The 24,445-nt window shown below is 39.6% G+C and overlaps 1 protein-coding gene across 1 annotated transcript in view; it reads left to right on the forward strand.

Annotated features, from left to right (window-relative positions):
• Positions 1 to 24,445, forward strand: part of cntn3a.2 (contactin 3a, tandem duplicate 2) — a 220,099-nt gene that overhangs the window by 122,312 nt on the left and 73,342 nt on the right. The window contains exon 13 of the mRNA XM_061976496.1: positions 17,606 to 17,775. Within this exon, the coding sequence (XP_061832480.1) occupies positions 17,606 to 17,775 (170 nt within the window). The remainder of the gene's footprint in view (positions 1 to 17,605; positions 17,776 to 24,445) is intronic.

Here is a 24,445-nt window from a genome sequence, read left to right on the forward strand (position 1 = left end):
GGCGCACTGCCACTTGGGAGACATAATGAAGCGCCAAAAGTGAATTAAAACGCAACGTTACTGTATTTTTCCTCAGTGCGTCTGTCGAACTCAAAGCAGTGAGCACACAGTGCAGTGGTTGCATGACGCACACACAGCCACATGACGCATACATACGCACACTGTAGTCTTCCACAGCGCGGGGTGTAACTAGTTCTCCAGTAAATCTCTTGTGAACAGACAAAAATGATGTTTTTTATTGATTAGTAGGAGCGCGTTTTAACCATGAAACGTTGTAACTCGGAACGTTGTAAACAACCGCAGATGTTCAAACATGTTTCCTCCTGTAATAGCCAGGTACTGTACACAGAATGGTCATAAACAATATTTATTTGTCATCAACCCTCACTGTCAATTCACAAAACAATCCGTTGTGTCTGACTTTTTTTCCCGTGCTCTGTGCTGCTGCATTTTGTCGCAGTTGCAATAATTCACCTGGAAGGTCTTGAGAAAAAACACCCCATCAACGTTTTTCTTGGAGGAGTTGAAACAGACCACTTTTGCTGCGTCAAATGAAACAGCTTTGAGTGGAAGTGATGAAAGCGTTAGTGGAGTTGTTACTGATGCTGCTGCTGTTGTTGTTGGAGAGCGACTCCGGGTGTCTTGATGTCCACAACCAAAGAGTCGGATTCCCCTCTGCCAGCAGGTGCATGTTGCTTTTTCCTCCATGCTATTAAAATCTTTCTATCATCCCTGCTCTTGCTTCACCGCCCTGCCCTCCGCTGACCTTGTGCCGCACCTGCGAGGGGGGGAAATTGAGTGGAAAGCCACTTTGGGGAAGTTTAGCTGATGAGTGAGAGGAGAAATATTAATATGTCGACGCCTTACATGGGAATTAATGGTATTTAACTGGAAATGTCAGCGCCCTACAAAGCCTTAGGTAGAAATCCAACTGAATTTATAATCCATGATTATGTTGCAGCTACACTATATTGCCAAAAGTATTTGGCCACCCATCCAAATGATCAGAATCAGGTGTCCTAATCAATAAATGTAAATAAATTAATAAATCACTTGGCCCGGCCACAGGTGTATAAAATCAAGCACTTAGGCATGGAGACTGTTTCTACAAACATTTGTGAAAGAATGGGCCGTTCTCAGGAGCTCAGTGATTTCCAGCGTGGGACTGTCATACGAATCCAGTCGGGAAATTTCTGATGGACGAGTCTGGGTTTGGAGGTTGCCAGAAGAATGGTACATTTCGGACTGCATTGTGCCGAGTGTTAAATTTGGTGGAGGAGGAATTATGGTGTGGGGTTGTTTTTCAAGAGTTGGGCTTGGCCCCTTAGTTCCAGTGATAGGAACTTTGAATGTTCCAGAATACCAAGACATTTTGGACAATTCCATGATCCCAACCTTGTGGGAACAGTTTGGAGCGGACCCCTTCCTCTTCCAACATGACTGTGCACCAGTGCACAAAGCAAGGTCCATAAAGACATGGATGACAGAGTCTGGTGTGGATGAACTTGACCGACCTGCACAGAGTCCTGACCTGAACCCAATAGAACGCATTTGGGATGAATTAGAACGGAGACTGAGAGCCAGGCTTTCTCGACCAACATCAGTGTGTGACCTCACCAATGCGGTTTTGGAAGAATGGTGGAAAATTCCTATAAACACACTCCACAACCTTGTGGACAGCCTTCCCAGAAGAGTTGAAGCTGTAATAGCTGCAAAAGGTGGACCGACATCATATTGAACCCTATGGGTTAGGAATGGGATGTCACTTCGAGTTCATATGTGGGTCAAGCCAGGTGGCCAAATACTTTTGGCAAAATAGTGTATCTTTAACTGCCCTGCTATCAATGAATATATTCTTATAACATTTTCAATCAGAATCAGAAAATAAATGAGAAAAAAAAATATTCAGTCTAAGCCTGGGCCCCTGGAGAGAGGGGTCCAGACTAAGACCGAGGAAAAAAAACCTCATAGCCATAGCACACAAACATTTGTGTAAGAGGGAAACATCAAAGAACACAAAGGACATTAAACACATTAAAAGAGCAGAGCTGATGCAACAAGCCACTTCTACACACAGCCACAAAAGTAAAACAAAATCAAAAAAACAAAAAAAACATATACACTGTGGTGGCCTCTGCGGTGTTCCACGCCATCGTCAACTGGGGTGGGGGGACCATGGCCAGAGACAGGAGCAGACCCAACAAAGCAAACAAGAGACTCCACCCTCGACAGCCCACCAACTCTCGTCCAGTGTCCAGTCCGCATGGCTGAGCGAGGATACGTCCAATGAGACGGAGGTGTCCGATACCTGCTCATTCAGCCAAGACACTGTGAATCGTGTCCGTCCCGGTGCTTGGCGCCAGCTCCGCGGCCCAGTCTCTCCAAGCGGACTCTGGTGTGGCAGAGACCCAGCAGCTGGTCTCCATGGCCAAAAGGCTCCCGGGAGGCAGTTCACAAAAAAAGCACCGCAGAAGTCACGAAAGTGCCACCCCTTGTCATACAGTCCCAAATGGTCCCGAACCAAAAGGCAAAAAAAAAAAACACATGAAAACAAACATTTCAAATGCATTCTCATAAATTCCTGACTATGCAGCTTCTCTTGAGAACCAACCCATGCAATTTGGTAAATCTACTTCTTCATCCCTACTTCCTCGCACAATTTTCATATCTTTCCTGACCCCTCCAATAAAAGATAAAGATCTTGTATATTCCCGACCCTTTTGTGAGTGATGATATTCCGCCCTGTAGCTCATATGGAGCGTTGACACAATGAAGTGACTCGATGGTTCAATGATCTGCGGGATTCTCGCCGGGTTTATTAATGTGCTGAATGCTATTGTCCACTGTGAGAAACTGTCAAGGCCTGTTATTTCTTTAAATTACTGAAGCATTTGTCAACGCTATATTGCTGGCGCTGACACAGAGCCATGACCTAGACATTGATTATTACCAGCTTAAGTAGCAAGGGAACACTCTTTCGATGTCATTTTTTTCATCCTTTGGCAGGCTATGTAAGGAGCACCGTGAGAGCAAATCCTCCTTTCTTTCTCGTTTCATGTAGTTCATTCCAGCAGACCTGCCTTGTCTTAAGGCATTTGAGCTGATTTTAAGTAAACAAAATCCTGTCTTCTTACCGTAAATAGCTTGCAAATACATTATACAGTGATAAATCGGGATCTGTGTTTAATCGGTGCTGTGACGCAGCTCGTACCTTTAGAAAACTTGAATTGAAATAAATGTAATCGGTGCCTGGCTCCTGTGGCGTTACATGCCGTTGTTGGTGTCACCCCAGGATGCAGAGACAGCAAGCAAATGCAGGACAAATATATATATCCATCCATCCATCTTCTTCCGCTTATCCGAGGTCAGGTTGCGGGGGCAGCAGCCTAAGTAGGGAAGCACAGACTTCCCTCTCCCCAGCCACTTCGTCCAGCTCCTCCCGGGGGATCCTGAGGCGTTCCCAGGCCAGCCGGGAGAGATAGTCTTCCCAACGTGTCTTGGGTCTTCCCTGTGGCCTCCTACCGGTCGGACGTGCCCGAAACATATATATGTATATATATATATATATATATATATATATATATATATATATATATATATACAGTCCGGCCTCCGGCCAAAAATTGTTTAATTGTAATTTTGAAGAATTCATTTGAATGTGCATGAACTATATCTGTTCAAAATTGTTAGAAATGTCACATGTTAAATATTAACTGTCAGTTTACTGTACTGTGTCAACTTTAATACTTTATGGGTACGTATTTTCTATTGTTTCATTGAAAATAATACAGCAAAGTCCATCCGTTTTAATTATGAGACACAATTGTGTCAATGTCATGATTTTTTTTTTTCATGCTTGAAATAATAAATTATTACTTTGAAAAAGCAGTTGTATACTTGAGTGTTGATGACACAGCTTTGCAATGGTTGATATTCTAGTTTCAAGCATGTTTTACTCAATATAGGTCATCAAATCTCAGCAACAAGCTGTAATAACTTATTGAGATCATTTAGGACCAAACACTTAAAACAAGTACAAACCCCGTTTCCATATGAGTTGGGAAATTGTGTTAGATGTAAATATAAACGGAATACAATGATTTGCAAATCCTTTTCAACCCATATTCAATCGAATGCACTACAAAGACAAGTTATTTGATGTTCAAACTCATAAACTTTTTTTTTTTTTTTGCAAATAATAATTAACTTAGAATTTAATGGCTGCAACACATACCAAAGTAGTTGGGAAAGGGCATGTTCACCACTGTGTTACATGGCCTTTCCTTTTAACAACACTCACTAAACATTTGGTAACTGAGGAGACACATTTTTTAAGCTTCTCAGGTGGAATTATTTCCCATTCTTGCTTGATGTACAGCTTAAGTTGTTCAACAGTCCGGGGGTCTCTGTTGTGGTATTTTAGGCTTCATAATGTGCCACACATTTTCAATGGGAGACAGGTCTGGACTACAGGCAGGCCAGTCTAGTACCCGCACTCTTTTACTATGAAGACACGTTGATGTAACATGTGGCTTGGCATTGTCTTGCTGAAATAAGCAGGGGCGTCCATGGTAACGTTGCTTGGATGGCAACATATGTTGCTCCAAAACCTGTATGTACCTTTCAGCATTAATGGCGCCTTCACAGATGTGTAAGTTACCCATGTTTTGGGCACTAATACACCCCCATACCATCACAGATGCTGGCTTTTCAACTTTGCGCCTATAACAATCCGGATGGTTCTTTTCCTCTTTGGTCCGGAGGACCCGACGTCCACAGTTTCCAAAAACAATTTGAAATGTGGACTTGTCAGATCACAGAACACTTTTCCACTTTGTATCAGTCCATCTTAGATGAGCTCAGGCCCAGCGAAGTCGACGGCGTTTCTGGGTGTTGTTGATAAACGGTTTTTGCCTTGCATAGGAGAGTTTTAACTTGCACTTACAGATGTAGTGACCAACTGTAGTTACTGGCAGTGGGTTTCTGAAGTGTTCCTGAGCCCATGGGGTGATATCCTTTACACAATGATGTCGCTTGTTGATGCAGTACAGCCTGAGGGATCGAAGGTCACGGGCTTAGCTGCTTACGTGCAGTGATTTCTCCAGATTCTCTGAACCCTTCGATGATATTACGGACCGTAGATGGTGAAATCCCTAAATTCCTGGCAATAGCTGGTTGAGAAAGGTTTTTTTTAAACTGTTCAACAATTTGCTCACGCATTTGTTGACAAAGTGGTGACCCTCGCCCCATCCTTGTTTGTGAAAGACTGAGCATTTCATGGAATCTACTTGTATACCCAACCATGGCATCCACCTGTTCCCAATTTGCCTGTTCACCTGTGGGATGTTCCAAATAAGAGTTTGATGAGCATTCCTCAACTTCATCAGTATTTATTGCCACCTTTCCCAACTTCTTTGTCACGTGTTGCTGGCATCAAATTCTAAAGTTAATGATTATTTGCAAAAAAAAAAATGTTTATCAGTTTGAACATCAAATATGTTGTCTTTGTAGCATATTCAACTGAATATGGGTTGAAAATGATTTGCAAATCATTGTATTCCGTTTATATTTACATCAAACACAATTTCCCGACTCATATGGAAACAGGGTTTGTAAAACACTCTAACATAAAAACTGCTGAGAAGAATTATCTTATCAGACAGAAAATAAGCAAATATCACCCTTATTTGAGATATTTAATCTTATTTAGATTTCAGTTTTTGCAGTGTAGTTTGTCAGCCGGGGGACTACAAATAAACACAGTGTCAGCCAGAGGGGATCACATGAAAATCATCTAATGCGGATCGATTAATGTCACTCTTTAAAAGTATATTTTAGAAGCTTCGTGTGAAATCCGAGCTGGAAGAAATGTCAGGATACGAACATGAACCGCATATTCAAACAAGCAGATGTCACTTTCGTTTGAAATGTTTGAGTCATGTCACTAGTCACTGAAGCTGCCCGATCATGACCTTCTTGCTTTATACAAATGTCAAGCCAGGTTTAAGGTTTTACTGCCTCTAATCTGATGGCAAAAATATCTGTGTGAACACCAATACATTTTTTTTTTTTTTTTACTTTTGGTCCACACCGTAAGTGTGGAGCAAATAACAGATGAGAGCAATTTTAAAACAATGATGATTGTTAAGGCAGAAAACATCTAATAAATGTGTATATCGTTTTTATTGCGATCTTTGGCTTGTTATTTCACTTGTACTGAAAACATGATTTGGAAAAACACGAACAAATTGGCCCTTGAAAAAGAGAGGTCATCTTTCTCCTATACCAGACCTGGGCAAATTAAGGCTAGTTAAAGGGGAACATTATCACAATTTCAGAAGGGTTAAAACCATTAAAAATCAGTTCCCAGTGGCTTATTTTATTTTTCGAAGTTTCTTTCAAAATTTTACCCATCACGCAATATCCCTAAAAAAAGCTTCAAAGTGCCTGATTTTAACCATCGTTATATACATACACCCATCCATTTTCCTGTGACGTCACATAGTGATGCCAATACAAACAAACATGGCGGATAGAACAGCAAGGTATAGCGACATTAGCTCGGATTCAGACTCGGATTTCAGCGGCTTAAGCGATTCAACAGATTACGCATGTATTGAAACGGATGGTTGTAGTGTGGAGGCAGGTTGCGAAAACGAAATTGAAGAAGAAACTGAAGCTATTGAGCCATATCGGTTTGAACCGTATGCAAGCGAAACCAACGAAAACGACACGACAGCCAGCGACACGGGAGAAAGCGAGGACGAATTCGGCGATCGCCTTCTAACCAACGATTGGTATGTGTTTGGAAACTAACAACTATGAACTAGGTTTACAGCATATGAAATACATTTGGCAACAACATGCATTTTGAGAGTGCAGACAGCCCAGTTTTCATCAATTAATATATTCTGTAGACATACCCTCATCCGCACTCTTTTCCTGGGGGTCTGGCGGCAGATTTCTTTGACTTTATCGTTGGAAATGCATCTGCTTTGAGTGTCGCAGGATATCCACACATTCTTGCCATCTCTGTCGTAGCATAGCTTTCGTCGGTAAAGTGTGCGGAACAAACATCCAATTTCTTGCCACTTTTGCATCTTTGGGCCACTGGTGCAACTTGAATCCGTCCCTGTTCGTGTTGTTACACCCTCCGACAACACACCGACGAGGCATGATGCCTCCAAGGTACGGAAAACAGTCGAAAAAACGGAAAATAACAGAGCTAATTTGACTCGGTGTTTGAGAAAATGGCGGATTGCTTCCCGATGTGACGTCACCTTGTGTGTGACCGAGAGCGAATAATAGAAAGGCGTTTTATTCGCCAAAATTCACCCATTTAGAGTTTGGAAATCGGTTAAAAAAATATATGGTCTTTTTTCTGCAACATCAAGGTATATATTGACGCTTACATAGGTCTGGTGATAATGTTCCCCTTTAAGCTTTTCAATCTGGCCCGCCGGAATCTGCGCTTTTGCATGATATACTAGTTACTAAGGTAATCTAATTAGTTACTATGGTAATGTAAGTCACAGCAGCTCAGACCAGGCGCAAAGCAGTGTGGGTGGGGACCGTTTCCACAGAGTGTTTCCAGGGCGGCCAGCCTGAAATGCGGATGTCAGGGACAGACGCGGAAGGAGGTTTTGACAACAAAGTTCTAAAGCTTAGTGATGTATCAGATATATCAGATAGTAGGTGTTTTTTTGTTTTTTTTACACTTTGCGTTCATATTTCGCTGTTTGTTGCATTTGTGTTGCGTTTCGCTTGATTGTAAAACATGTCGATTGAGAGGGGGTGTGACATTCATATGTTGTCAATATTCAGTGTTTTATCGTTCATAGTTAATCTTGTAAATCCCACATTCTTTATTTTCATGTACATTCTGGGTGTCTCATTTAGTAAACAAATTTAACTTCTGTTTTTAAGGTGGTCTGTCATAACGTTTTTAGCATTCAATCAGACATTATTGTGAGGTTTTGTATTAATGTTCCTAAAAATAGGACCCAAACACACATACTGTACAACAGATTTACATACCGTATTTTTTGGACTATAAGTCGCAGTTTTTTTCATAGTTTATGAAAGTTGCCTAATGTTTTTTTCCTTCTTTATTATGCATTTTCGGCAGGTGCGACTTATACTCCGGTGCGACTTATACTCCGAAAAATACGGTAGCTTACATACAGTTGCGATCAAAAGTTTACATACACTTGTAAAGAACATAATGTCATGGCTGTCTTGCATTTCCAATCATTTCTAGAACTCTTTTTTTTTTTTTTGTAATAGAGTGATTGGAGCACATACTTGTTGGTCACAAAAAAACATTCATGAAGTTTGGTTATTTTATGAATTTATTATGGGTCTACTGAAAATGGGACCAAATCTGCTGAGTTAAAAGTATACATACAGCAATGTTAATAATTGGTTCCATGTCCTTTGGCAAGTTTCACTGCAATGAGGCACTTTTGGTAGCCATCCACAAGCTTCTGGCAAGCTTCTGGTTGAATTTTTGACCACTCCTCTTGACAAAATTGGTGCAGTTCAGCTAAATGTGCATGGACTTGTTTCTTCAGCATTGTCCACACATTTAAGTCAGGACTTTGGGAAGGCCATTCGAAAACCGTAATTATAGCCTGATTTAACCATTCCTTTACCACTTTTGACGTGTGTTTGGGGTCATTCTGTTGGAACACCCAACTGCGCCCAAGACTCAAACTCTGGGCTGATGATTTTAGGTTGTCCTGAAGAATTTGGAGGTAATCCTCCTTTTACATTGTCCCATTTAAAGCACCAGTTCCATTGGCAGCAAAACAGGCCCAGAGCATAATACTACCACCACCATGCTTGACGGAAGGAATGGTGTTCCTGGGATTAAAGGCCTCATCTTTTCTCCTCCAAACATATTGCTGGGTATTGTGGCCAAACAGCTCAATTTTTGTTTCATCTGACATCACATGGACAAAGATAGGACCTTCTGGAGGAAAGGTCTGTGGTCAGATGTAACAAAAATTGTTTGGTTTGGCTAAAATAATTGCCCAAGCCTGTTCTATACAGTAGTGTGTAGTGATCATGTCTCTGCCATTGGCTGAATCGCACCACAAGTTGAAAGAATGCCTGGGGAAAAAAACACAGCTATCATTTTCTGTGGCTTTAGTCAACAGATCACTTAGAATTTCCACAGTGCTGTATTGTCCTTATTATCAGGTATTCATTAAGATTACTGTGTGAGTCATGTTAGTGGTGACAGGCCACCTTTTATCCCATTAGTAGGGTGTCGAAGAGACCCGCTGAATGCAACTCTGCTTAATGTATTACCAAGCTTGTTCTTGTCTTCCAGCAGCTGTTATATCATCACTGTTTTGCTTTTCAGACAGTAAACAAAGCAAATCTAATGTTCTGCGCAGAGGCAATAATCCTTAATGAAATACTGAATTTGAAAGCACAAAATATCTTTTAAACTTGGCCAATGAATAGCGTGGAAATGCTATTTGGATACCTCTTCTATTCGGTTAGGTACAAATTTCATCCATCAGCTAGGTAATTGGTGTATTTTATTGTGTATGAAGAATAGAGAATGAATGTACACAAGAGTTCATTGTGCACCTGGTTTTGGCGGCGTATACACGAGCTTGTTAGCGAAAGCGGCAGGAAAAGAAGACCTAAACAAGATGGATCGAATTTTCTAAATTAGATCAAAGAGGAATTGTGTCAAGGTTCAAAATGGTGATTCACAATCTATCCTTAATATTCAAATCATTGTATACAGGTTAAATGGTAAGTGCAGCTATGTTGGTGGATTGTGGGACTCGTAATACGAGTTCTGCACCTGTTTTTGTACACCAGTCGGACAGTAAAGGTTGAATACAATCCATTTTAAAACAGGTATAATCATTAAAAGTCCCCTATTATGCCATATGGACTTTTTGTTATTGATGTTATAATAGTAATCGACCTCTGGACAATGTGAGAGAAAATGTATCCTCCTTACTTTTTTGCTGCACATTTCAGTTCAGCTCAGTTCAGTTTCAGTTTACAAAACCCGTTTCCATATGAGTTGGGAAATTGTGTTCGATGTAAATATAAACGGAATACAATGATTTGCAAATCATTGTCAACCCATATTCAATTGAATATGCTACAAAGACAACATATTTGATGTTCAAACTGATAAACAATTTTTTTTTGCAAATAATCATTAACTTTAGAATTTGATGCCAGCAACACGTGACAAAGAAGTTGGGAAAGGTGGCAATAAATACTGATAAAGTTGAGGAATGCTCATCAAACACTTATTTGGAACATCCCACAGGTGAACAGGCAAATTATGAACAGGTGGATGCCATGATTGGGTATAAAAGTAGATTCCATGAAATGCTCAGTCATTCACAAACAAGGATGGGGCGAGGGTCAGACAGCCACTTTGTCAATAAATGCGTGAGCAAATTGTTGAACAGTTTAAGAAAAACCTTTATCAACCAGCTATTGCAAGGAATTGAGAGATGTTCCCATCTACGGTCCGTAAAATCATCAAAGGGTTCAGAGAATCTGGAGAAATCACTGCACGTAAGCAGCTAAGCCTGTGACCTTCGATCCCCCAGGCTGTACTGCATCAACAAGCGATATCAGTGTGTAAAGGATATCACCGCATGGGCTCAGGAACACTTCAGAAACCCACCGTCAGTAACTACAGTTGGTCGCTACATCTGTAAGTGCAAGTTAAAACAGTTCTATGCAAGGCGAAAACCGTTTATCAACAACACCCAGAAACGCCGTCGGCTTCGCTGGGCCTGAGCTCATCTAAGATGGACTGACACAAAGTGGAAAAGTGTTCTGTGGTCTGACGAGTCCACATTTCAAATTGTTTTTGGAAACTGTGGACGTCGTGTCCTCCGGACCAAAGAGGAAAAGAACCATCCGGATTGTTATAGGCGCCAAATTGAAAAGCCAGCATCTGTGATGGTATGGGGGTGCATTAGTGCCCAAGACATGGGTAACTTACACATCTGTGAAGGCGCCATTAATGCTGAAAGGTACATAGAGGTTTTGGAGCAACATATGTTGCCATCCAAGCAACGTTACCATGGACGCCCCTGCTTATTTCAGCAAGACAATGCCAAGCCACATGTTACATCAACGTGGCTTCATAGTAAAAGAGTGCGGGTACTAGACTGGCCTGCCTGTAGTCCAGACCTGTCTCCCATTGAAAATGTGTAGCGCATTATGAAGGCTTAAATACCACAACGGAGACCTCCGGACTGTTGAACAACTTAAGCTGTACATCAAGCAAGAATGGGAAAGAATTCCACCTGAGAAGCTTAAAAAATGTGTCTCCTCAGTTCCCAAACGTTTACCTGGTGTTGTTAAAAGGAAAGGCCATGTAACACAGTGGTGAACATGCCCTTTCCCAACTACTTTGGCACGTGTTGCAGCCATGAAATTCTAAGTTAATTATTATTTGCAAAAAAAAAGTAAAGTTTATGAGTTTGAACATCAAATATGTTGTCTTTGTAGTGCATTCAATTGAATATGGGTTGAAAAGGATTTGCAAATCATTGTATTCCGTTTATATTTACATCTAACACAATTTCCCAACTCATATGGAAACGGGGTTTGTACCTTCCAGTACAAATAAAGTCACTTACTTAACCCACCCCTGTTCAGATGAGCCCGCCTTGTGTATGCGCCCACAACTTCACACAGGCTTTGCTACATGTCTTAAGATAAAAGTATTGAGGTCAGTCAACAGATGTGGGCGGTGTGAGTGGGGACGTTGTACTGGGTGACCATGTCCCAAGTGGAATAATAAGGTTGCTTGAATCAATTCAAGAATGTCTAAGACGACCTACAACTTCGAACAAAATGGTTCGTTCCACCCGGACAGGGAAACTTGGCATGAAACACTTCACTCAACAAAGACAGCATAACGTCATCAGAGCTCACCTTTAAGCATTCACACACAGCACCAGCATTTTTGTAAAAAGGAGAGGCGATAGAAGAAAGGTAAAAAATATAATAAATGGGAAAAAGTTTTACTTTTGCCTGAAATTATCCATAACTGTGGTGCGAAGAAAGACCCTTGAATAAAGTTAGAAACAGACTCTCGTTTTTAAAGACAAGGGACACTTTACTCTCAGGAGATGCATATTAATAATGCATATAATATAATCATAATAATAATGATGTATTCATTTTATCATTCATAAGACATGCACCTGGGGATAGGTTGATTGGCAACGCTAAATTGGCCCTAGTGTGTGAATGTGAGTGTGAATGTTGTCTGTCTATCTGTGTTGACCCAGCGATGAATTATGAAATAAATTGAAATCATAAAGTCGCAAATATGAGATAAGAATTAATGCATATAATGTAATCATAATAATAATGACCTATTATTTTGTATGTATTCATAAGACATGCACCTGGGGATAGGTTGATTGGCAACACTAAATTGGCCCACGTGTGTGAATGTTGTCTGTCTATCTGTGTTGGCCCAGCGATGAGGTGGCGACTCGTCCAGGGTGTACTCCGCCTACCGCCCGAATGCAGCTGGGATAGGCTCCAGCAGCCCCTGCGACCCCGAAAGAGACAAGCGGTAGAAAATGGATGCATGGATTACCCACTGATGATAATACTTTGTGTATCAGATCATCTCTACTCTACACTTTGTAGTAAAGGGAAATTTGACCGATTTATAATCATATTTAAGTGTATAAAGACAAATTATATGATTATTTAAATTCATATTCTAGCCTCTTCATGTTGAATTTGTTGGCTATTTTTGTAAAAAAAAAAAAAAAAAAAATTTTTTAAATTTAAAGAAATATTTACAGGGTTTATCTAGACATTTTTTTTAAAAGTGCGTACTTTGAGGCAACAATGTTGGATTTAGGGTGGGATAGGTTGTCCCTTGGGACAGTGGTCCCCAACCACCGGTACCGGTCCGTGACGCATTTTCTACCGGGCCGCAGGGAAACATTAAATAAATTAGAAATGACTGCATTTTCTCCGACTTAACTTTCGCCTGTCCCACTAGACACACCAATAAATAAGCTTGTTTATACTTTAGATGTACAATAAAACTCCTGATAGGAAGTTTCCATTTGTCATATTTGTTATAACTTTGTGACATGATACAATGTACATCGATGAACATCCATCCATTTTTATAAAATATAAATGTGACAGATTGTCACATTTATATTTATATTATATTTAACCACTAGGCCACTGAGTAGGTGGCCTAGTGCAGTGTTTTTCAACCACTGTGCCGCGGCACACTAGTGTGCCGTGAGATACAGTCTGGTGTGCCGTGGGAGATTATCTAATTTCACCTATTTGGGTTAAAAATATTTTCTGCAAACCAGTAATTATAATCTGCAAATAATGTGCCGTTGTTGAGTGTCTGTACTGTCTGGAGATCGGCAGACTTACCACGTTTTACTCTTCCATATCAGTAGGTGGCAGCAGGTAGCTAATTGCTTCGTAGATGTCGGAAACAGCGGGAGGCAGTGTGCAGGTAAAAAGGTGTCTAATGCTTAAACTAAAAATAAACAAAAAGTGAGTGTCCCTAAGAAAAGGCATTGAAGCTTAAAACTAAAAACTGAACTGGCTACAAAGTAAACAAAAACAGAATGCTGGACGACAGCAAAGACTTACTGTGGAGCAAGGACAGCGTCCACAAAGTACATCCGAACATGACATGACAATCAACAATGTCCCCACAAAGAAGGATAAATACAACTGAAATATTCTTGATTACTAAAACAAAGCAGGTGTGGGGAATAGCGGTCAAGGAAGACATGAAACTGCTACAGGAAAATACCAAAAAAAAGAGAAAAAGCCACCAAAATAGGAGCGCAAGACAAAAATTAAAACACCACACATCAAAACAGCAAAAAACTCAAAATAAGTCAGGGCGTGATGTGACAGGTCGTGACAGTACACCTAATTTGAGACAAGAGCTATATTGATGCATGCGTGGTTATGGTTTAAAGTCATATCCAACAATTGTGACAACGACTTTTTATTGTCAATATTGGCTGCTGAGTTTCAGTTTTTAATGATTTCTGCTGGTGGTGTGCCTCCGCATTTTTTCAATGAAAAAAATGTGCCTTGGCTCAAAAAAGGTTGAAAAACACTGGCCTAGTGGTTAGAGTGTCCGCCCTGAGATCGGGAGGTTGTGAGTTCAAACCCCGGCCCGAGTCATACCAAAGACTATAAAAGTGGGACCCATGACCTCCCTGCTTGATACTCAGCATCAAGCGTTGGAATTTGGGGTTAAATCACCAAAAATTATTCCTGGGCATGGCCACCGCTGTTGCCCACTGCTCCCCTCACCTCCCAGGGGGTGATCAAGGGTGATGGGTCAAATGCAGAGAATAATTTAGCCACACCTAGTGTGTGTGTGACAATCATTGGTACTTTAACTTTGTTGTAGCCAATAGGTGATTTCCATCTGCATTTCATTGCAAGGAAACAAGCCCAGGGCTCCCACTAATTCAACGTTGTAGTGAGTTGTATTTTTCATGCACTTATTTTTGCTGTATTTATCTGGCACACGTGGAAATGAGAGTTTGAACTGTTTGAACTGTTTTTAACTTTTTAACTGCTTTTTATCAAACAAATTGCTCTTAAGATAATTTGTATTTGCTTTTTCTATGTGCACATATATATATATATATATATATATATATATATATATATATATATATATATATATATATATATATATATATATATATATATATATATATATGTATTAATGTGTGTGTGTGTGTGTGTGTGTGTGTGTGTGTGTGTGTGTGTGTGTGTGTGTGTGTGTGTGTGTGTATTTTACCTCTGTTTTAAATCTTATTTTTTAGTCTGTCCTTGGCCTGTATTTATTTGTGGTGTACAGCCCTTTGTTCTTCAACTGTGGTTGTTTTTAAACGGCTTTATAAATAAAGTTGGTATGGTATGGTATGGTATGGGAAAGCCGGTCCCTGAAAATAATGCCTACATTGAACCGGTCCATGGTGCAAAAAAGGTTGGGGGCCACTGTCTTAGGAGTCTTGTGTATGGAGGCCCAGAATTTGGTGCTATGACCCTATTTGTGGGACCTTAAAAATATTTTTAAAAACTCGAATTTTTGGAAAAATAATGTAATCTTGGACCTTTATGGTATTACATTAGTACTAATAGGTATTTTTAGAGTCACAAAATCAAATTTACAATGGCACAGCTAAAAGGGTCTAAAACAGTGGTTCTTATTTGTTGGAGGTACCAAACCCCACCAGTTTCATATGCGCAATCAGAGAACCCTTCTTTAGTGAAAAAAAAAAATATATATATATATTTTTTCAAATTCAAGACAAAGTTATATGTTTTTGGTAACACTTTAGTATGTGGAACATATTCTAAGTAACAAAGACTTCATTAAGAGTTATTTGGACAGTAAGGGAACATATTCTAAGTAACAAAGACGATATTTAGAGTTATTTGGACACTAGGGGAACATATTCTAAGTAACAAAGACGATATTTAGAGTTATTTGGACACTAGGGGAACATATTCTAAGTAACAAAGACTTCATTTAGAGTTATTTGGACACTCGGAGAACATTTTCTAAGTAACAAAGACTTAATTTAGAGTTATTTGGACACTCGGCGAACATATTCTAAGTAACAAAGACTTAGTTTAGAGTTATTTGGACATTAGGGGAACATATTCTAAGTAACCAAGACTTAATTTAGAGTTATTTGGACACTAAGGGAACATATTCTAAGTAACAAAGACTATATTTAGAGTTATTTGGACACTAGGGGGAAAATATTCTAAGTAACAAAGACTATATTTAGAGTTATTTGGACACTAGGGGAACATATTCTAAGTAACAAAGACTTAATTTAGAGTTATTTAGACACTAAGGGTAAGTAACAAAGACTACATTTAGATTTACATTTAGACACTAAGTAACAAAGACTACATTTAGAGTTATTTGGACACTAGGGGAACATATTATAAGTAACAAATACTTAATTTAGAGTTATTTGGAGACTAGGGGAACATATTCTAAGTAACAAAGACTATATTTAGAGTTATTTGGACACTAGGGGAACATATTCTAAGTAACAAAGACTTAATTTAGAGTTATATGGACACTAAGGGAACATATTTTAAGTAACAAAGACTACGTTTAGAGTTATTTGGACACTAGGGGAACATATTCTAAGTAACAAATACTTAATTTAGAGTTATTTAGAGACTAGGGGAACATATTCTAAGTAACAAAGACTACATTTAGAGTTATTTGGACACTAGGGGAACATATTCTAAGTAACAAAGACTTAATTTAGAGTTATTTGGACACTAGGGGAACATATTCTAAGTAACAAAGACAACATTTAGAGTTATTTGGACACCAGGGGAACATATTCTAAGTAACAAAGACTTAATTTAGAGTTATTTGGACACTAGGGGAACATATTCTAAGTAACAAAGACTTAATTTAGAGTTATTTGGACACTAAGGGAACATATTCTAAGTAAGAAAGACTACATTTAGAGTTATTTGGACACTAGGGGAACATATTCTAAGTAACCAAGAATAATTTAGAGTTATTTGGACACTAAGGGAACATATTCTAAGTAACAAAGACTATATTTAGAGTTATTTGGACACTAGGGGAAAATATTCTAAGTAACAAATACTTAATTTAGAGTTATTTGGACATTAAGGGAACATATTCTAAGTAACAAAGACTTAATTTAGAGTTATTTGGACACTAGGGGAACATATTCTAAGTAACAAAGACTATATTTAGAGTTATTTGGACACTAGGGGAAAACATTCTAAGTAACAAAGACTTAATTTAGAGTTATTTGGACACTAAGGGAACATATTCTAAGTAACAAAGACTATATTTAGAGTTATTTGGACACTAGGGGAAAATATTCTAAGTAACAAATACTTAATTTAGAGTTATTTGGACATTAAGGGAACATATTCTAAGTAACAAAGACTTAATTTAGAGTTATTTGGACACTAGGGGAACATATTCTAAGTAACAAAGACTATATTTAGAGTTATTTGGACACTAGGGGAAAACATTCTAAGTAACAAAGACTTAATGTAGAGTTATTTGGTTAGGGTTAGGGTCAGGGTTAGAGGGTTAGGGTTATAATAAGGCCATACCGAATGTGGCATTAATAAGTACTTAATAATGACTAGTTAAGAGCCAATATGTTACAAATTTGCATGTTAATAAGCAACTAATTAATTGTGAATATGTTCCCCATACTAAAGTGTTACCATGTTTTTTTTACTGGTGCATAAAATGAACCATGCATGAACATCATCTTGTTCAAAGAACAAAACCAACACAGTGCATAAACTCACAACCAATTACACACCTGCAAATCAGTCAGCTGTTGCCGTATCCGTAATACGCCGATAGGGAGAAGTTTGTATTTACACGATGAGTCGGGTGTGTTTTGACCTCCGCCGAACCCCTGAGGCCAACTCACCGAACCCCTAGGGTTCGATCGAACCCAGGTTAAGAACCACTGGTCTAAAAGTTTCAATGCTCAATGCGCATGTAAAACTGTTTTATTTTTATCTGTTCCAGACCCAACCAGATTCACCCAGAGCCCAGCAGACATGGAAATCATCGTGGGTGAGAGCATCGTGTTGCCCTGTCAGGTCGCCAGCGATCCTGTCCTCGATGTTTCTTTCTCTTGGGCCTTCAACGGACAGCTCATTGCCAATGACGACGGTCACTTTGAGCTGGTGGGCGGGGTGAGTGGCTCCTGGACATCTTCAGAATGTGTGAATAGGCGGTTGGCACCTCTTGCTTCACCTCATCCATGCTGTTAGTTTGGAGAAAAAGACATTGAGATGTTTATTAAATGTGAAGAGTATGAACATAATTGGTGTGAAGCCACACTTTCCCAGCTGTCTTATAGAACAAGTCTACATTGCTTCATCTATATTCATATATTTGATTTTATATTAATTAATTTATTCAATTGAATTATATCACTAGGTTTTTCTTTTTTGCCAAATTATTTTCTCTCCCAGTTAGAAAATGGTAACCTTTTCAACACAAGAAGTGAACAAACTATCAGTACCTCCTTTTCGTATACCTGTATATTGAATTGTGAAAGTGATAGGGATAGGTATGGAATTGTGTACTTCTATAGGCACCTACTAAATTCCATCAGTACTACCTGGTATCAAATCATGTAAAATCAAGCGGTGCCATATTTCCATACCTTTGTTGCATGTGACATCACGTCCGGTTGCAGACTCAGGGGAAACAAACACTCAGAATGGACTCAGTGGGACTGCATCTCGGTTATGTTGCAGATTTCCATGCCAGTTGTTGATGTTTTAAGGTGGTATAGGCAAAACTCCTTCAGCCTCAGGGACCTCCTCAGGTTACGTAATAAATAAAATATTTACAGTACAATCCCCTTTTTTGGTGTTTTTGCAACAAAAGACTAGATTCATCTTAATGGCAAAGACTGCTCCCTAACAAGACAACACACAGCAGTCTATACGCCAGGGCTATTTGACTACATAATGAAGTGGGCCGCAGTTTCAAGAGCCAAGGTCTCAGGGGCCACACATCAAAATGTGGATGTTTCTTTAGAAAGTGCCTCCAATGTTATATTCTACTCATTTACAAAGTAAACACATCAGCTTTCACACCGCAATGTCATTAAATTAATTATTCTGCCCTCACTACTCGTTTCCAGCATGCGCAGCTAGACAGATAGTTAACAGCATGAAGGAACAGAACCTAAGTTTTCTTTAATTGATGTTCCTTCTTTTGAATTATTTTTTTTTTCCTCAGTTATATTTTATTCACTTCATTCAGGATTGAAAGACTGAAAATATAAACATTACAAAAGTATAACATCCATTAGGAATTTCAATAAATAACTTCCATTGTGTGTGTTACATAAATAAAAATAGAAGGTTTAGTGTTAATACACACAGCAAACATTGCACACGTGTGGCTCAACACAAGTAAACCTAAGGTGTAGTGAAGTGAAGTGAAGTGAAGTGAATTATATTTATATAGCGCTTTTCTCTAGTGACTCAAAGCGCTTTTACATAGTCAATCAATCAATGTTTATTTATATAGCCCTAAATCACAAGTGTCTCAAAGGGCTGCACAAGCCACAACGACATCCTCGGTACAGAGCCCACATAAGGGCAAGGAAAAACTCACCCCAGTGGGACGTCGATGTGAATGACTATGAGAAACCTTGGAGAGGACCGCATATGTGGGTTGCTGTATCGCCCTCTGCCGGTCGAATTCAGCGCTACATGTATGAAACGAGTTTTGATCGCCAGAATTAAACAGCCCAAAACAACACTACCACGGATACAAAAGGCATCACAAAGTCAGCAATTTCAATATATTCATACTTCAGTAAGAAGGAATAAATACTTTATTAATCCCGAGGGGAAATTGAGATTTTCAGCACAGTCCCATTCAAACAGAACAGGATCGCTGACGCGTCCGCCAACCTCCGGCGCCCCTTACCCAACTTCTGGCGCCCCTTACGCAACTAGTTGTTTGTTTTGTTGTCCAGTCGCTGTTAAAAGTCAGATTTTCGAGATTTTTTTTTTTTTTTCAGGGTCGATAGTGCCATCTTGTTCTGTTCACTCACTGCTGCTTCATTGTGACACATATGTTTCGCTGTTGCTCCCTGCTGGGTGGCGGGAGTATTGCATACATGAGCAACCCTTATTTTGATTGGTTTCATCAAGCCTATTTGGGTGTTGTTCGGCGGGCCAAATTAAAACCTTTGGCGGGCCACCAGTTGAATTGTCCTGCTATACGCCATCTAATGTCTTGGAATTAGAACTGCATGCAAAGTCTAACATGTAATACTTACTCAGAAGTGTAAGACATCAGTATTGTCATGTCTGTGTGATCATGTTTTGTTTTAGTCATGTTCGGTTTTGTTTTTGGACTTTTTGTGCACTTTTGTTTTGTTTTGTCACCATAGCAACCATTAGTTTTCACCTGTCACATCACGCACCTGTTTCACGTTTTGAGTCACGCACCTGTTTTCGTTAATCATGTCTGTAGTATTTAAGTTCATTGTTTTCAGTTTGTCTTTCTGGCGACATCTGTCAGGACTTGGACTATGGCGTGGTTTGTTCTCCCGTGGTGCAAATGAACATTTGGACCAGACATGGCGTGAAGGTGAAGACATATTTAATTTTAACACTCAAAAAAAGAAACAAACAAAAGGCGCTCACAGTGGAGGTACAAAACTTGGCTATAAACGCAAAACTTGCACAAAGGCAGAAACTATGAACAATGAAACAAAAACACTAACTGTGGCATTAATAAACAAAAACTTACTTGGACATGGCATGAAGTGCGCAGAGGTAAACAGAGTGTGACAGGGGTATGTATCCGGAATGTCACCAGAAAGACAAACTGAAAACAATTAACTTAAATACTACAGACATGATTAACGAAAACAGGTGCGTGACTCAAAACGTGAAACAGGTGCGTGACGTGACAGGTGAAAACTAATGGTTGCTATGGTGACAAAACAAAACAAAAGTGCACAAAAAGTCCAAAAACAAAACCGAACATGACTAAAACAAAACATGATCACACAGACATGACAAGTATATGAAAACTGGACAGCACAGCTATTATTATTAGGTCATTGTTAAATGTTGAATACAATGTTATATTTAATTATTAAACAAATTAACATTTATTAACATGAAAGTACCGAAAATTGATATTGGGAATTAGTACTGTAAAAGGTGCCAATCCCAAGCAAATGTAAAAAAAAATGTCCTTAATGTAACTTGTAAGGAATGTTGCAAAAAAAAAACATAATTTGCAGGATGAGGAAACATCAAAAACTGTTGCTTACTCTGTGAATATGCAGAGCTCTCGATGAATCAGGTCGCCAATGACTTGTGTTCATTTCTTCACGCTCAGTTTGGCTGATCTTTCTTTTCAGATCTTTCTTTGACATTGTGTGCTGCACACAACAGAAAGCAGACACACATAATTAAAGGTGTCTTTAAAAGAAACGAAAGCATGGCGGAGCCCCAAATGACAGTACACTTTCCAAACACCCTTGCAAGCATCCAGATTAGTAATTCTTTGTGTGTGTCCGTGTGCGTGTGCATGTGTGTGTGTGTGTCTGTTTTCTTATCTGAAAAGAGACTCCCTTCCCCAGAAATGCTTGAATGTCTCGAGCCCAAAGAGATTATCAACTTAACTTTGCTGCTTCAAGGAATCTAATTTCCATAATTAAACCATGTTGGCACCACTTCCACATTTTCCCCGCCAATGCCAAGAGAACAATTTCACCACTAATTCACCATTTGTTGCTTTGGGGTGTCCTCAAAGATGTGTTTCTCTCTCTTCTGCAGCCCGGCACACCTGCAATAGTTGCAACATGAAAGTCTAATTCCTTGCAACAGGTGACGCAGATTAAAAAAAAAAACGTGGACTAGCAGTCACTTTGTTGGCTAAAAAAAAACATTCAATTTGCCGCACATTTACATATCTAGGGCTGTGATATTTTTTATCTAAGCCACAAGCTCTGATTTTAACTCCCCATGAGGTTATGTGATTTGCACTTAACTCATATTGTACATGCATACAAAATGTTTTACATACGGTTCGCTCAAACTTATTCATACCCTTTTTCAACGGGCGATTAACAGGCATGCATTTGACCCTCAGTCCATTCCGCAGCGAGGGGAAAATGTGAAAAACTGTTGAGCCACAAGCTCGAAAATAGCGAGCAGAAATGCACAAATAAAGTGGTACATTATGTAAATGCCACGTCGAAAGCCACGACAAGTCGTTCTCCCGACGATACAATTTTCATTCATGATCGCGGTGAGTCGTCATCACTGCAGCAACTGCCTGCTGACGCGCTTCATCACATGCGGATGGATGTAGCTTTACTTCCGTGTTTGGATTATGTTTGAGAGCATAAATAACATAAAATGTACAAACCCCGTTTCCATATGAGTTGGGAAATTGTGTTAGATGTAAATATAAACGGAACACAATGATTTGCAAATCATTTTCAACACATATTCAGTTGAATATGCTACAAAGACAACATATTTGATGTTCAAACTGATAAACTTTTTTTTTTTTTTGCAAATAATCATTAACTTTAGAATTTGATGCCAGCAACGCGTGACAAAGAAGTTGGGAAAGGTGGCAATAAATACTGATAAAGTTGAGGAATGCTCATCAAACACTTATTTGGAACATCCCACGAGTGAACAGGCAAATTGGGAACAGGTGGGTGCCATGATTGGGTATAAAAGTAGATTCTCAGTCATTCACAAACAAGGATGGGACAAGGGTCACCATTTTGTCAACAAATGCGTGAGCAAATTGTTGGCAGTTTAAGAAAAACCTTTCTCAACCAGCTATTGCAAGGAATTTAGGGATTTCACCATCTACGGTCCGTAATATCATCAAAGGGTTCAGAGAATCTGGAGAAATCACTGCACGTAAGCAGCTAAGCCCGTGACCTTCGATCCCTCAGGCTGTACTGCATCAACAAGCAACATCAGTGTGTAAAGGATATCACCACATGGGCTCAGGAACACTTCAGAAACCCACTGTCAGTAACTACAGTTGGTCGCTACATCTGTAAGTGCAAGTTAAAACTCTCCTAAAACCGTTTATCAACAACACCCAGAAACGCCGTCGGCTTCGCTGGGCCTGAGCTCATCTAAGATGGACTGATACAAAGTGGAAACGTGTTCTGTGGTCTGACGAGTCCACATTTCAAATTGTTTTTGGAAACTGTGGACGTTGTGTCCTCCGGACCAAAGAGGAAAAGAACCATCCGGATTGTTATAGGTGCAAAGTTGAAAAGCCAGCATCTGTGATGGTATGGGAGTGTATTAGTGCCCAAGACATGGGTAACTTACACATCTGTGAAGGCGCCATTAATGCTGAAAGGTACATACAGGTTTTGGAGCAACATATGTTGCCATCCAAGCAACGTTACCATGGACGCCCCTGCTTATTTCAGCAAGACAATGCCAAGCCACGTGTTACATCAACGTGGCTTCATAGTAAAAGAGTGTGGGTACTAGACTGGCCTGCCTGTAGTCCAGACATGTCTCCCATTGAAATTGTGTGGCGCATTATGAAGCCTAAAATACCACAACGGAGACCCCCGGACTGTTGAACAACTTAAGCTGTACATCAAGCAAGAATGGGAAAGAATTCCACCTGAGAAGCTTAAAAAATGTGTCTCCTCAGTTCCCAAACGTTTACTGAGTGTTGTTAAAAGGAAAGGCCATGCAACACAGTGGTGAACATGCCCATTCCCAACTACTTTGGCACGTGTTGCAGCCATGAAATTCTAAGGTAATTATTATTTGCAAAAAAAAAATAAAGTTTATGAGTTTGAACATCAATTATGTTGTCTTTGTAGTGCATTCAATTGAATATGGGTTGAAAAGGATTTGCAAATCATTGTATTCCGTTTATATTTACATCTAACACAATTTTCCAACTCATATGGAAATGGGGTTTGTAAGTAAGTGTTTGTTAAAAATAAAATGACGAGATAAGGAAGGTACTCCAGTATGCGAAGCAGTTTTGAAGAGGTGGGTTTCTTGAAGTCTTTTGAAGGTTGTGAGGTTTTGACATGTGTGCATGGATAAGGGACGTGAGTTCCAGAGGATGGCAGCCACCAACGCAGAAGATCAGCCCCCCCTGGTTCGATGGTTGTTAGTGGAAGGGAGGTTTCTGGCAGGAGTTTGAGGGGTGAGGAGGTCAGAGAAGTAAGAGGGCGTCTGTTTGTGGAGGACTTTGAGGGTGAGCAGCAGGATCCTGAAATAGATGCACTGCAAGATGAGGAGCCATTGGAGTTCTTGAGGATGGAAGTGGTGTGGTCATAGGGGAGGGAACAAGTGAGGAGATGGTGTTTTGGATGGGTTGAAGTTTATGGAGGACCTTAGAGCATGAACCATTGAGGATGCGGTTGCAATAATCCAGTCTGGGGGTGATTCATTTAGGAAAAAGTGTCAGCAGTGGAGAAAGAGAGGTTGAGACGGGTGGAGATTAGTCATGAGATGGAGGCAGGGAGGTATGGATTTTGCGAAGTTTGAAGACCCTTTTTCTGTCATTGAAATATGTGCGTATGTAAAAATTGTTGATATAATAAGGTTGCTAAAATCTAATTAAGAGCGTTGAAGCCTAAATAAACCTTCTATCAAAGATACAATTTGTTTGTTGCACGTGGGCAGCGGAAAAGAAAACCTAGCTTTAAATACTTCACACAGACGTCATAACGTCATTAAAGGTCCCCTTTCAGCATTCACACACAGCACCAGCATTTTGAAAGAAGGATGAGGTAAAAAAAGAACTGTAAATATATTGTAAATATATTTGTGACAGCTTAGAAGAATGGAATGTACTAGTTTA

Source organism: Nerophis lumbriciformis, linkage group LG01, assembly GCF_033978685.3.
Source record: "Nerophis lumbriciformis linkage group LG01, RoL_Nlum_v2.1, whole genome shotgun sequence".
Taxonomy (NCBI): Eukaryota; Metazoa; Chordata; class Actinopteri; order Syngnathiformes; family Syngnathidae; genus Nerophis; species Nerophis lumbriciformis.